The 14,996-nt window shown below is 38.2% G+C and overlaps 3 protein-coding genes across 8 annotated transcripts in view; 2 read left to right on the plus strand and 1 right to left on the minus strand.

Moving 5' to 3' along the window:
* Positions 1-578, plus strand: part of LOC134818218 (uncharacterized) — a 1,928-nt gene extending 1,350 nt beyond the window's left edge. Inside the window, exons 2-3 of the mRNA XM_063827665.1 lie at positions 34-157; positions 298-578. Of these exons, the coding sequence (XP_063683735.1) occupies positions 34-128 (95 nt within the window). The 3' untranslated portion in view covers positions 129-157; positions 298-578. The remainder of the gene's footprint in view (positions 1-33; positions 158-297) is intronic.
* The window catches only part of LOC134817965 (chloride channel protein 2-like), a 26,720-nt gene extending 14,778 nt beyond the window's left edge, over positions 1-11,942 (minus strand). For 2 of the 5 annotated variants that reach the window (XM_063827357.1, XM_063827355.1), the window contains exons 1-6: positions 11,788-11,930; positions 10,759-10,881; positions 10,391-10,570; positions 10,121-10,231; positions 9,791-10,003; positions 9,515-9,634 (exon numbers count right to left, since the gene is read on the minus strand). In XM_063827357.1, coding sequence (XP_063683427.1) covers positions 9,515-9,634; positions 9,791-10,003; positions 10,121-10,231; positions 10,391-10,570; positions 10,759-10,881; positions 11,788-11,907 — 867 coding nt within the window. In that variant the 5' untranslated portion in view covers positions 11,908-11,930. Of the gene's footprint in view, positions 1-9,514; positions 9,635-9,790; positions 10,004-10,120; positions 10,232-10,390; positions 10,571-10,758; positions 10,882-11,067; positions 11,327-11,787 lie in introns of those variants that run through there. The other 3 variants (XM_063827358.1, XM_063827356.1, XM_063827359.1) reach the window with 3 other exon arrangements.
* Positions 6,330-8,177, plus strand: LOC134818319 (uncharacterized). Of its 2 annotated transcripts, none has more exons than XM_063827832.1 (3): positions 6,330-7,483; positions 7,723-7,846; positions 7,973-8,177. In XM_063827832.1, exons 1-2 carry the CDS (start codon positions 6,358-6,360, stop codon positions 7,815-7,817), a joined length of 1,221 nt encoding a protein of 406 aa, XP_063683902.1. In that variant the 5' UTR covers positions 6,330-6,357; the 3' UTR covers positions 7,818-7,846; positions 7,973-8,177. The 2 variants fall into 2 exon arrangements, with proteins under 2 accessions (XP_063683902.1, XP_063683903.1); XM_063827833.1 differs by having other exon boundaries at positions 7,985-8,177.
* Positions 11,943-14,996: the final 3,054 nt, after the last annotated feature.

A 14,996-nucleotide genomic window follows, 5' to 3' on the forward strand; every position in this document is an offset into this window, starting at 1 on the left:
TGTAAACGAGTTCTCACTTCTCCTTTTATTCAGGTAAACTGTTTGGTATGACGATAACTGACAAGGTAATTGAGCTGATTAAAGATCTGGAGGACGATCAGATCGATCACTGCGGGGACTTATCATAAAGCCTAGCTACAGAGATAATCTTACTAAGGTACTGACCAAACTTAACTTTTCTGAGTTAAACTAAAACCATAATTTTCGTTACATGGTTATTTACATAAATTAGCGTAGTAATCTGTAACTGTAAATATTAAATAATAATGCAACTTTTGTAATATATCTTCAAATCAGGTGGTACTGAAGAAGAGACTGCGAGCTTAACTTATGGGAATCACGGTGTTCTTCTACTTCAATAATAGACATTATTAATTGTAAACTTTAATTATGTTCCTGACTTTTTTTAAACTATTAACTGTACCGCACTTAGTTGACATGTTTATTGTGCTACTATTACTAGTAAGTTTCAGACAATATTATCATAGTCAAAGTATTATTTGAAACGTTTATCTTATCTTTTAGTACACTACAGTGTTATGTTACATGCTATAAATAATAATAGGCAGTAGTTGATAGATGATATTTCTATTCGATTAATTTTTATATGTTGGATTCTAGGTTTTGAATTCAGATTTAAAAAAAAATTTAATTTATATGCTGAGTTTAAGTAGTCGGACAAAATATTGTATTACCAAATTTACCAATGAATGTATTAGAAGGTTGAAAAACTGGTGTTTTTTATTGATTTTATTTTAACTGTCTGTGTCCTACATCTGCTTTTCAATGTTAAACCGATAAGTTATTTACAATGATTATGTAAGTGGTTACTTTAAATAATAATAACTTATATTACTAGTTATTAATACTAGATATTTGTACAAGTTATTGTATGAAACATGGACATTGTATTTCTTACCAGTATGTAATGGACTATGATAGTCAATAAATGTTATTATCATTTTTGTATCTTTGTATCTTTGTATCCTAGTCATGCAATATTATTTTCTCTAACTCTCTAATTTGATGTTTCATTCCTAAATACCTAATTATTATTCAATAATAAAAAACAGTACAAAATACTAAATTTTTATAAATGAAATTAATTTTTTTTTCAAATAATAATCGAGCAGCTAAGTGTTTAATATACACATTTTATAAGCGTCTAAATTCTATAACGTTTTGTGTCTGACTAACTTAACCTTGATTTGAAAAATCTTTAAAACTAATAAACTCATGCTGATGTATCAAACTTATTATTATTAGGATGCAACCAACAAACACTAATTATCTCAGACATCACGTATGCCTGATGCCTGCTTAAAAAATACCCCCTTCACATCAAAACGTTAATTCCACCCTAATAGCTAGTAGTATAATATCGTCCATTATATAGCCTTGACGACGTTTGTAATCTTAGATTTAGCCGCGTCGTAAGTACCATCCTTCTGTCAAACAATCGACAATTAGTAGTTGTATCTAACAAAATCATAAACCACTGCTAAATCTTTCGAATTTTAAATACTTGGTGACGATTCCGATAAATATATTAGTACCACTTCATAAATTATACTACTTTAAGTTATTAATACTATTAACTATTACTATATTGTACTATTATTATAGAGCTATAGTATAAATAAGTGAATGTTAGGCTACTCTTTATCTCAATACAAGATTCAATTCCGTACTTTTATTCAATTAGTCCAAATCCTTTACAAATGTCGTACTTACGCAATATATATTTTATTATCGTATATAAAGTCCGGTACAGTGCATAACGCAGATTACTCTGCTGCTCGCCAAGTTAGACCCGTTCTTAAATTTAAAACAATAACAAGTGTCAAAATATTGACAGTAACCATTGATCAGGTCGGTTACAGAGCTGTATGCTAATACTTTCACGTTTTTTTCACGTATTTTAAAATTCATGTTTACTACGTAATTAAGTAATTTATCAATATACACAGTTGGGGATCCAGGAGCAGTCGGGGCATGAACCAAAAATCAGCTGGGGCACAATCTCGGTTAAGTTTTCACTTTTCAGACTAAAATTAATATTACGTGCGTTGTAAATTTAAGTCAATCAAGATAAAAGTGTTATCGACATTACAGATCACTCACTACGAAAAGACAATTATATTTCAAACGAATTCCCTGGATTTTATACTCATGAACTCGCTTCTTTGTGATAAACATGGATAGTTTGAGGTACAGTCATGAGTCAACCTTCGCCAAGGGCTGTTATCTTTATACTCTGAATTCAGGTTCATATTATAAAGGGGTTAATATAATCATTTCTGAATTTGGCACACTACACTTGTCCATTAGTCCTTCATTTCTTAATTAAGATAACAGAATACACATTAGTCGATGACGAAAGGCTGATCTGGGCGTTGTTCAAAGTCACGCAACTTTCACGCGTTACTCCTAACACTGGCCCTTCATTACATAAAGGATCTCACTAGCTGTCCAGATCAGTCCAGTTATAATATTTTGTAGATAGATATCTCAACCGAGTCACTATGTTACGTTTTATCACTTCCGTGTTATCGGTTATTGTTGTACTGTCGGGATCCACTGTCGCAGCCAGTGATAGCAGGAGTTATACAGCTCTTAAGTTTGCTTATGATGGAAATAGTTTGGTAACATATAGCCCGGACATGACCCCCTTCACAGACAAATTTACTATTTGTGTGTGGGTTCGCAAACTCCAGTCAGGGAGAAACCCGTCCCCATTTGCTTATAAAGGTTACGAGATATTCGTGACAGATAGCGGCTACTACAACATGCTGTTTAGATCCACCTCCCTGGATGGTGATCTGATTAGCAAGTTTACCTCACCAGTAGGTACATGGTTTATGTACTGCTCCACGTGGAGCCTCGCTTCTAGAACCTTCAGAGTCTACGTTAATGGTGAACTAGCAGGTACCCAGACCACACCTTCTGGGAGGAAGCTGCAAACAAGTGGAGCATTAACCTTAGGGAATTATTCACCAAATAGCGGTCATCATTTTGGTGGCGAACTGTTTAATTTTAACGTATACTCTAAGGAGCTGACAGCTACAGAAGTAGCTGCCATGTCTTCAGGTGGTCTCTGTACAGAGATACCTGAACAGTTGGAGGAGTATAGAGTTATAAAGTGGGAAGATATTGTGAAGCTGAGTAGGTCTGGTACTGTGCAGGACTTCATCGACCCATTATGTGCTGATTCTGATGAACTGCAGAAGACGAGAGGAAAGCTGGAGTTAGCCGTTAGTGAAAAGAGTACTCTACAACTTTCCCTAAACAGGACGCAGATAGAACTACAGGAAGTTCAGGGGCTGTTCAACTCAACCCAGGAAGAACTAGTTGGGGTAAAGAGAGACCTAGGGGAAATGGGAGGAGAGCTGAATGAGACAAAAAGTCAGCTTGAGGACACAAAGTTGGAGTTGGAGGATACTAAGTTGGAGTTAAAGAACGTCACCGAGTCTAAATGTGCGCTTCATAAAGGCAACCTAACGAAGTGGGATATGTTTTATTCGCCCGCTTATTATAATAAAACATTTACTCGCCGACTATATCAACAACTCACCACAACTTGGGACTCTATTAGCAGTAAGATATAAGCAGTATACTATAGTTAACATTATATTATATTTTATATGACAATTTATATTTATATTGATCACTTTTGAAAAATTGATTTGTGCTTCAAAAAACACTGGTAACAAAATCGTATCTTCTAATAAAACGTACACACATAAGATATATTATAGAATACCATTTAACTCTTGCAACATCTCAAACTCGCTCATTAAGCCAATTTATGCTATCTACATATTATTAATATTTGTAAACGAGTTCTCACTTCTCCTTTTATTCAGGTAAACTGTTTGGTATGACGATAACTGACAAGGTAATTGAGCTGATTAAAGATCTGGAGGACGATCAGATCGATCACTGCGGGGACTTATCATAAAGCCTAGCTACAGAGATAATCTTACTAAGGTACTGACCAAACTTAACTTTTCTGAGTTAAACTAAAACCATAATTTTCGTTACATGGTTATTTACATAAATTAGCGTAGTAATCTGTAACTGTAAATATTAAATAATAATGCAACTTTTGTAATATATCTTCAAATCAGGTGGTACTGAAGAAGAGACTGCGAGCTTAACTTATGGGAATCACGGTGTTCTTCTACTTCAATAATAGACATTATTAATTGTAAACTTTAATTATGTTCCTGACTTTTTTTAAACTATTAACTGTACCGCACTTAGTTGACATGTTTATTGTGCTACTATTACTAGTAAGTTTCAGACAATATTATCATAGTCAAAGTATTATTTGAAACGTTTATCTTATCTTTTAGTACACTACAGTGTTATGTTACATGCTATAAATAATAATAGGCAGTAGTTGATAGATGATATTTCTATTCGATTAATTTTTATATGTTGGATTCTAGGTTTTGAATTCAGATTTTAAAAAAAATTTAATTTATATGCTGAGTTTAAGTAGTCGGACAAAATATTGTATTACCAAATTTACCAATGAATGTATTAGAAGGTTGAAAAACTGGTGTTTTTTATTGATTTTATTTTAACTGTCTGTGTCCTACATCTGCTTTTCAATGTTAAACCGATAAGTTATTTACAATGATTATGTAAGTGGTTACTTTAAATAATAATAACTTATATTACTAGTTATTAATACTAGATATTTGTACAAGTTATTGTATGAAACATGGACATTGTATTTCTTACCAGTATGTAATGGACTATGATAGTCAATAAATGTTATTATCATTTTTGTATCTTTGTATCTTTGTATCCTAGTCATGCAATATTATTTTCTCTAACTCTCTAATTTGATGTTTCATTCCTAAATACCTAATTATTATTCAATAATAAAAAACAGTACAAAATACTAAATTTTTATAAATGAAATTAATTTTTTTTTCAAATAATAATCGAGCAGCTAAGTGTTTAATATACACATTTTATAAGCGTCTAAATTCTATAACGTTTTGTGTCTGACTAACTTAACCTTGATTTGAAAAATCTTTAAAACTAATAAACTCATGCTGATGTATCAAACTTATTATTATTAGGATGCAACCAACAAACACTAATTATCTCAGACATCACGTATGCCTGATGCCTGCTTAAAAAATACCCCCTTCACATCAAAACGTTAATTCCACCCTAATAGCTAGTAGTATAATATCGTCCATTATATAGCCTTGACGACGTTTGTAATCTTAGATTTAGCCGCGTCGTAAGTACCATCCTTCTGTCAAACAATCGACAATTAGTAGTTGTATCTAACAAAATCATAAACCACTGCTAAATCTTTCGAATTTTAAATACTTGGTGACGATTCCGATAAATATATTAGTACCACTTCATAAATTATACTACTTTAAGTTATTAATACTATTAACTATTACTATATTGTACTATTATTATAGAGCTATAGTATAAATAAGTGAATGTTAGGCTACTCTTTATCTCAATACAAGATTCAATTCCGTACTTTTATTCAATTAGTCCAAATCCTTTACAAATGTCGTACTTACGCAATATATATTTTATTATCGTATATAAAGTCCGGTACAGTGCATAACGCAGATTACTCTGCTGCTCGCCAAGTTAGACCCGTTCTTAAATTTAAAACAATAACAAGTGTCAAAATATTGACAGTAACCATTGATCAGGTCGGTTACAGAGCTGTATGCTAATACTTTCACGTTTTTTTCACGTATTTTAAAATTCATGTTTACTACGTAATTAAGTAATTTATCAATATACACAGTTGGGGATCCAGGAGCAGTCGGGGCATGAACCAAAAATCAGCTGGGGCACAATCTCGGTTAAGTTTTCACTTTTCAGACTAAAATTAATATTACGTGCGTTGTAAATTTAAGTCAATCAAGATAAAAGTGTTATCGACATTACAGATCACTCACTACGAAAAGACAATTATATTTCAAACGAATTCCCTGGATTTTATACTCATGAACTCGCTTCTTTGTGATAAACATGGATATTTTGAGGTACAGTCATGAGTCAACCTTCGCCAAGGGCTGTTATCTTTATACTCTGAATTCAGGTTCATATTATAAAGGGGTTAATATAATCATTTCTGAATTTGGCACACTACACTTGTCCATTAGTCCTTCATTTCTTAATTAAGATAACAGAATACACATTAGTCGATGACGAAAGGCTGATCTGGGCGTTGTTCAAAGTCACGCAACTTTCACGCGTTACTCCTAACACTGACCCTTCATTATTTAAAGGTCTGTATAACTGTCCAGATCAGTCCAGTTATAATATTTTGTAGATAGATATCTCAACCGAGTCACTATGTTACGTTTTATCACTTCCGTGTTATCGGTTATTGTTGTACTGTCGGGATCCACTGTCGCAGCCAGTGATAGCAGGAGTTATACAGCACTTAAGTTTGCTTATGATACAAATAGTTATGTATCATATAGCCCGGACATGACCCGTTTGGCAGACAAATTTTCTATTTGTCTTTGGATAAGGCAACCGCAGCCACGAAATACTTCCCCATTCGGCTATAATAGTAACGAGTTATTCATGACAGACGACGGCCGCTACAACAGACTGTTTGGTTCCTCCTCCCTGGATGGTGATCTGATTAGCAAGTTTACCTCACCAGTAGGTACATGGTTTATGTACTGCTCCACGTGGAGCCTCGCTTCTAGAACCTTCAGAGTCTACGTTAATGGTGAACTAGCAGGTACCCAGACCACAACCTCCGGTAGGAAGCTGAACACAGGTGGAGCATTGGTATTGGGCAATAAGTATGTAAATTCAGGTCACAAATTTGGCGGCGAAATTTATAACTTTAACATATACTCGAAGGAGCTGACAGCTACAGAAGTAGCTGCCATGTCTTCAGCTGGTCTCTGTACAGAGATACCTGAACAGTTGGAGGAGTATAGAGTTATAAAGTGGGAAGATATTGTGAAGCTGAGTAGGTCTGGTACTGTGCAGGACTTAGAAACAAGATGTGATCCTAACATTTTAGTTGAACTGCAGAGAACGAGAGGAAAGCTGGAGTTAGCCGTTAGTGAAAAGAGTACTCTACAACTGTCCCTAAACACGACGCAGACAGAGCTACTGGAAGTTCAGGGGCTGTTCAACTCAACCCAGGAAGAACTAGTTGGGGTAAAGAGAGACCTAGAGGTGATGGGAGGAGAGCTGAATGATACCCTAGTGGAACTTAAGGGAGTCAAGAGGGAGCTCGGAGGAGAGTTGAATGAGACAAAAAGTCAGCTTGAGGACACAAAGTTGGAGTTGGAGGATACCAAGTTGGAGTTAAAGAACGTTACTGAGTCTAAATGTGCGCTTCAGAAAGGCAACCTGACGAAGTGGGACTTGTTTTATTCGCCCGCTTATTATAATAAAACATTTACTCGCCGACTATATCAACAACTCACCACAACTTGGGACTCTATTAGCAGTAAGATATTAGCAGTATACTATACTGTATAGTTAACATTATATTATATTTTATATGACAATTTATATTTTAAATATTGATTACTTTTTAAATTAACTGATTTGAGCTTCAAAAATCACTGGTAACAAAATCGTATCTTCTAATAAAAGCCAATTTATGTTATCTACATATTATTTAATATTTATATATGTTAACGAGTTCTCACTTCTCTTTTTATTCTCACTTCTCTTTTTATTCAGGCAGACTGGTTGGAATGACGATAACTGACAACTTTATTGAACTGATGAAAGAAATGGATGACGATCAGATCGATCATTGCGGGGACCTATCATAAAGCCTTTCTACAGAGATGATCTTACTAAGGTACTTTTCTGAGTTAAACTAATACCATAATTTTCGTTACATGGTTATTTATATAAATTAACGTAGTAATCTGTAACTGTAAATATTAAATAATAATGCAACTTTCGTAATATATCTTCAAATCAGGTGCTACCGAAGAAGAGACTGCGAGCTAAACTTATGGGAATCACGGTGTTCTTCTACTACAATAATAGACATTATCAATTATTGTAATCTTTAATTAAGTTCCTGACTCGTATTTTTGAAAACTATAGTATACTGAAATTGTACCACACCTAGTTTACATGTTACTACTATTACTAGTAAGTTGACAATATTATGAACTAAGTATTATTTATGTATGTAATTGATAATAAATTAAAAAATTTAAATTTTAAACTCAAATTACAAATTATGATTCATATGCTGAGTGGAACAAAATATTGTATTAACCAATGGATGAATTAGAAGGTCATTGAACTGAAATGATAAACACGTGTATTTCAATATTCTAGGTTAATTTGGAGAGTTTGCGCATTGACTGATAGACCTGCATCTGTTGATGCATTTAAATTTGAAACCTTTACAGTAAGTTATTTTAAAATGATTATGTATGTCTAACTTACTAGTAACTGTATGAAACATAGACAGTGTATTTATTACCAGTTGCAGTTATGGACTATGATAATCATGCAATACAATTTTCTCTAATTTGATGTTTCATTTCTAACTTCCTAATTCTCTAATAAAAATCACAAAATATTAACTTTTTATAAATGAGTTTAAGTTTATCTCAAATAAACATCCAGCAGCTCAGTTTTTGAAATACACATAACATCTATCTATATTATATTTTAAACTTGACGAAATTTCCCCGGCAACGGGGACATAGAAGAAAAAACACCGAAAATCGACCTCAAAATGACCCTCTGGTGAAGCCAAACCCAGCTCGCAAATGGAGTTGAAACCTCGCCATTTTTAGCAGGGTTGTAGAAAAAGGATAGGAATAGGCTATAGCATTCTTAGAATTTTGATTTAGGCTTTAGATTTTTTATAATTAACGTCGGAAGTGAGGTTAAATAATCGTTAGAATAATGGCGTTATTTTAGCAAAGGTTTACTGCGCTGTTGCGTAGCAACGATAAAAATGCACGTGCGCGAGCAAGAACATCTTAACTACGCGCGTTGTTATGCTGTATGCTACGTCATAACTTCAAAACTAGCTCACATTTACGCTCACGCTATGACTTATATTCATAACTTTGGTTGTGATTGGTATTTTTGATGCGGTAAAAAGTATCGTTTTGGGAATCCGAATTCCGAATACTAACAACGCTGTCGCCATTGTTAAATAAATTCCATTATGTCTACTGTATAACAGAGCTGTATGATGAAGAGAAATTAAAACATAACTGATTTTTAAAATTTCCTCGAACAAAGCTTTCGACTAGCGGGTTTCTAGTATTCTATAACGTTTTGTGTCTGACTCACTTAATCTTGATTAGAAATATCTAAACAGGTGAACAAATGCTGACATGTATCAGACTTATTAGGATGGAAACGACAAACACTATTAATTATCTCCAACAAGACATAATACACCAGCTTAAAAAACACTCGCTTCGCCTCACCCCAAAAAGTTCACCTTACCTCGATACTGAAGAGGACACCCCCGATAAGTTAGCCTCACCTCGATACTGAAGAGGACACCCCCGATAGGAGCTGCGAAGGTGCAGCTAACACCCACTGCGCAGGCTGCTGCTAACATCTCTACGTTACGGGTCTCATTAGAGAATATTCTCTTGAATCCCTGCAACCAGTTTCCTTTTTATTGAAGAATTCTCATTATGGTTATCGGGGTCTTTTCAAGATTTCTTAGCTGAATCTTTAAATTTCATAGCGGGGAAGTTGTTAGCACAAATTTTAAAGACCACCAAACTTAATATGAAAACTCGTTAAATCTTACCTTGACGTTTTGGCCCAATAAGTTGGACATGATACAGGCGATGTGAACGAAGGGACCCTCTTTACCTATAGGAAGCCCGCTTCCCATAGAGAAACAGAGCCCAATAACTTTACTGATAAGAGTCTGCCAGGTTAGGTAATTGTGGATCACAATTCCACGGAGGATTGTCTTCATTTCTGGAATTCCTGACCCCACTGCGTTCAGAGATATCACCTGGTGAGGGGAACCGGAACGTTAAATATTTAATAAGTCAATATCACAAACTAGTCCAGAAGTTAAGAAACATACGTTGACTTGCACGTGTAATAAAAAGTTCTTCATTACAATTACCTGCACGACAGAAACGCTGAAAATAATACAGAGTAGAGGGTAGACGGTCCATAGCAGGAAACGTAGTATCGGGTTAGTTGTCAGATCGTTGTAAAAGAACACGTGTGTCTCCTTGTAAAGTGGGATGATTTTAAACAATTTGATTTTAACGAATATTCTCAACACTTCAACTCACTTTTAACAAGCTTTTATAAACTTAATACAGAATCGTTATTAAATATAAGTTTGGATTAACTTAAACTTGAAAAATTTAATTTATATTTTAAAAACCTGAAGTTTGAGTATACAGAAGTCCATGGCGAATGAGATAAGAGCCATGCTGATACCGAGCAACAAACAGAAGAGCCAGTCGTCCCCAAACGTGTCCAACACGTAGTACTTCCAACAGGAGTAGCAGGATCTGGAGCAGCTGTTACCTCCTTCTATCAGGTCACATTCCTCTAGGTCATCCTGAAATTCGGTTAAAACTGTCACATTACGTTATCCTGAAAGTGTTTAGATTTTGGTGCCGTTGTTATTTAAGAATACGTCGTGAAAATTAACTAGACTATTTGGCGTTCAGCCCATTTAAAAAAAAGAAAAAAAGAGTAAAAGCGAGTTTTTACAGTGCTTGATTGTAACCAGAGGACTAGACTAACCTGTATGTCAAGTCTAGCACGCAGCTGGCTATGCTGGTGATGTTGGAAACCGTCACTGTGTTGTCGGTTTAGTCGGGGCGGTGCTCCGTCCTCCATCACCAGTATCTCCTCTTGATCGTCTGTCTGAAGATAACAACATTTCAAATAATGTAAAAGATAGTAAAAAGTGAAGATAGCACTTGACAAAATTAAACGCGTATTTTAATTAGCTCTCACCTATTTACTGCCATACGATGCACCTTCTTTATGTAGAATATAAAATAAAATTATCACATTATACCTTCTTAAAACAGAAATCTACAGACTTACATTCAGAATGGCAACATTTGTGAAGATCACATTATGTTTGGATTTCCCTTTCATCTTTATACCAAAACACAACTTCACAGTACACTACCAGAAACAGTAAGATCTAAAAACACCGCTCACAACAACAAATTACCACAAATACGTGTCTGATTGATAGAGCAGAATTGAAAACCAGTCAGAACGATAGTAACGATAAAACTAAATATTCGTAACAATCAGCTCCAACATTAGATGAGACGCATATCACTCGGACAAGTACGCCACCAACAGCCAACTAGTTAAGATTAGAGCAATAAGATTAACATTACACGGTAATCGGATCCTGTGAAATACGATCTTATGTCATGATCTACAGAAACCACTAGAGAGACGTGATACAGAGTTCTTAATAAAGGAGAGCTGAGACAGTGCTCAGTGCTGATCATGTGAACAGTGAACAGTGAGACAAAGGGACGAGAGAATTAACTTTAATTCCGTAACATTAAGAGGACTGCGTTTGTTAACATCTGGCTGCTGGAAATTGGTGATACCTTATCTTACTTTTTAAATTTATATTGAACGTTGTAAATTACCTGGGTACAACTTACAATTACCCGTGTATACCTTAATTATATGTAACTTACCCGTGTATAATTTAATTATAAATAACTTACCCGGGCCGTGTATAACTTAATCGGACATATAATTTACCTAAATGTAACTTAATCGGATATAACCTACCCGGTTTTTGAAGTGTGGCATGACATTGTAGTCCTCTCTATCCTGCTTGTCTAGCAGTTCCTCCCTATCCTCTGCTTCACTGTCCCCCGAGTTAGATCTTATCAAGCTCTGTATAAACATTCACCATGTCAACCTTATAACTTAATTAAGTGTAAGAACTAAACATTCACCATGTCAACCTTATAACTTAATAAACTGTAAGAACTAAACATTCACCATGTCAACCTTATAACTTAATAAACTGTAAGAACTAAACATTCACCATGTCAACCTTATAACTTAATAAACTGTAAGAACTAAACATTCACCATGTCAACCTTATAACTTAATAAACTGTAAGGGGGGGGGGGTGACATGTCTCCAATGTCTCCAATGTCTTTTGTCTTTTTTGAAAAGATAGGGTGCAGAGACATGTCCTGGAGACATTGGAGACATTGGAGACACAGCTTTTGGAGACATTGGAGACATTGGAGACATTGGGGACATTGGAGACATTGGAGACAAAGCTTTTGGAGACATTGGAGACATTGGAGACACTGGAGACGTAGATGTATGATTGGAGAAGGAGGAGGATCTAGGAGGAGGATGACCCAGGAGGAGGACTCAGGAGGAGAAGGAGGAGGATGAGGACTCAGGAAGAGGACTGAGGAGGACTGAGAAGGAGGAGGACTGAGGAGTACTGAGGAAGATGGCTGAGGAGGATGGCTGAGGAGGATGACTGAGAGGGAGGAGGAGGAGGAGGAAGAGGACTGAGGAGGAGGAGTAGGACTGAGGAGGAGAAGGAGGAGGACCTAGGAGGAGGACCCAGAAGGAGGACTCAGGAGGAGGAGGAGGAGAACTCAGGAAAAGGACTGAGAAGGAGGAGGACTCAGGAGTACTGAAGAGGATGACTGAGGAGGAGGAGGAGGAGGAGAAGGACTGAGGAGGAGAAGGAGAAGGTGGAGGAACTAGGAGGAGGATGAACCAGGAGGAGGACTCAGGAGGAAGAGGAGGAGGACTCAGGAGGAGGACTTAGGAGGAATGAGAAGGAGGAGGACTGAGGAGAACTGAGGAGGAGGAGGAGGACTGAATAGGAGGAGGAGGGGGACTGGGGATGACTGAGGAGGAGGAAGACTGACGAGAGGGATGAGGAGGAGGACTGAGGACTGAGGAGGAAGAGGAGGATGAAGAGGAGGAAGAGGACCCAGGAGGAGGAGGACTGAAGAGGACGATGAGGATGAGGACTGAGGAGGAGGAGGACTGAGGAGGATGGCTGAGGAGGATGACTGAGAGGGAGGAGGAGGAGGACTGAGGAGGAGGAGGAGAAGGACTGAGGAGGAGAAGGAGGAGGACCTAGGAGGAGGAGGACCCAGGAGGAGGACTCAGGAGGAGGACTCAGGAGAAGGACTCAGGAAAACTGAGGAGTGAATAGGAGGAGGAGGGGAGGACCTAGGAGGAGGACGACCCAGAAGGAGGACTGAGGAGGAGGAGGAGGAGGAGAACTCAGGAAGAGGACTGAGGAGGACTGAGAAGGAGGAGGACTGAGAAGGATGAGGACTGAGGAGTACTGAAGAGGATGACTGAGGAGGAGGAGGAGGAGAATGACTGAGGAGGAGAAGGAGAAGGTGGAGGAACTAGGAGGAGGATGAACCAGGAGGAGGACTCAGGAGGAAGAGGGGGAGGACTCAGGAGGAGGACTTAGGAGGAATGAGAAGGAGGAGGACTGAGGAGAACTGAGGAGGAGGAGGAGGAGGACTGAATAGGAGGAGGACTGACGAGAAGGATGAGGAGGAGGACTGAGGACTGAGGAGGAAGAGGAGGAGGATGAAGAGGAGGAAGAGGACCCAGGAGGAGAAGGACTGAAGAGGAGGATGAGGATGAGGACTGAGGAGGAGGAGGAGGACTGAGGAGGACTGAGGAGGATGGCTGAGGAGGATGACTGAGAGGGAGGAGGAGGACTGAGGAGGAGGAGAAGGACTGAGGAGGAGAAGGAGGAGGACCTAGGAGGAGGAGGACCCAGGAGGAGGACTCAGGAGGAGGACTCAGGAGGAGGAGGAGGACTCAGGAGGAAGACTCAGGAGGAAGACTCAGGAAAACTGAGGAGGAGGAGGAGGAGTGAATGGGAGGAGGAGGGGGACTGGGGAGGACTGAGGAAGAGGAGGACTAAGGAGAAGGATGAGGAGGAGGACTGAGGATGAGGACTGAGGAGGAGGACTGAGGAGTACTGATGAGGATGGCTGAGGAGGACGGCTGAGGAGGATGGCTGAGGAGGATGACTGAGGAGGATGACTGAGAGGGAGGAGGAGGAGGAGGAGGAGAAGGACTGAGGAGGAGGAGGAGGAGGAGAAGGAGGAGGACCTAGGAGGAGGAGGACTCAGGAAGAGGAGGACTCAGGAGGAGGACTCAGGAAGAGGACTCAGGAGGAGGACTGAGAAGGAGGAGGACTGAGGAGAACTGAGGAGGAGGAGGATGAGGACTGAATAGGAGGAGGGGGACTGGGGGAGGACTGAGGAGGAGGGGGACTTGGGGAGGACTGAGGAGGAGGAGGAAGACTGACGAGAAAGATGAGGAGGAGGACTGAGGAGGAGGACTGATGATTGAGGAGGAAGAGGAGGAGGATGAAGAGGAGTAGGAGGACTCAGGAGGAGGAGGACTCAGGAGGAGGAGGAGAACGACTGAGGAGGACTGAGGAGGAAGAGGAGGAGGAGGAGGAGGAGGAGGAGGAGGCTGTGTCTCCAATGTCTCCAAAAGCTGTGTCTCTAATGTCCCCAATGTCCCAAATGTCCCCAATGTCTCCAATGTCTCCAAAAGCTGTGTCTCCAATGTCTCCAAAAGCTGTGTCTCTAATGTCCCCAATGTCCCAAATGTCCCAAATGTCTCCAATGTCTCCAAAAGCTGTGTCTCCAATGTCTCCAATGTCTCCAATGTCTCCAATGTCTTTGTCTTTTTCGAAAAGATAAGGTGCGGGAGACATTGGAGACATGTCACCCCCCCCCCCCTGTAAGAACTTAACATTCACCATGTCAACCTTATAACTTAATAAACTGTAAGAACTTAACATTCACCATGTCAACCTTATAACTTAATAAACTGTAAGAACTTAACATTCACCATGTCAACCTTATAACTTAATAAACTGTAAGAACTAAGAAATCATGGCGACGTTTGATTTACTTAACATGTAACATAATATAATTAATACAGGACTTAATTTTCATGAACATGTATTA

The sequence above is a fragment of the Bolinopsis microptera genome, chromosome 7, assembly GCF_026151205.1.
Source record: "Bolinopsis microptera isolate Bmic1 chromosome 7, MBARI_Bmic_1.0, whole genome shotgun sequence".
NCBI lineage: Eukaryota > Metazoa > Ctenophora > Tentaculata > Lobata > Bolinopsidae > Bolinopsis > Bolinopsis microptera.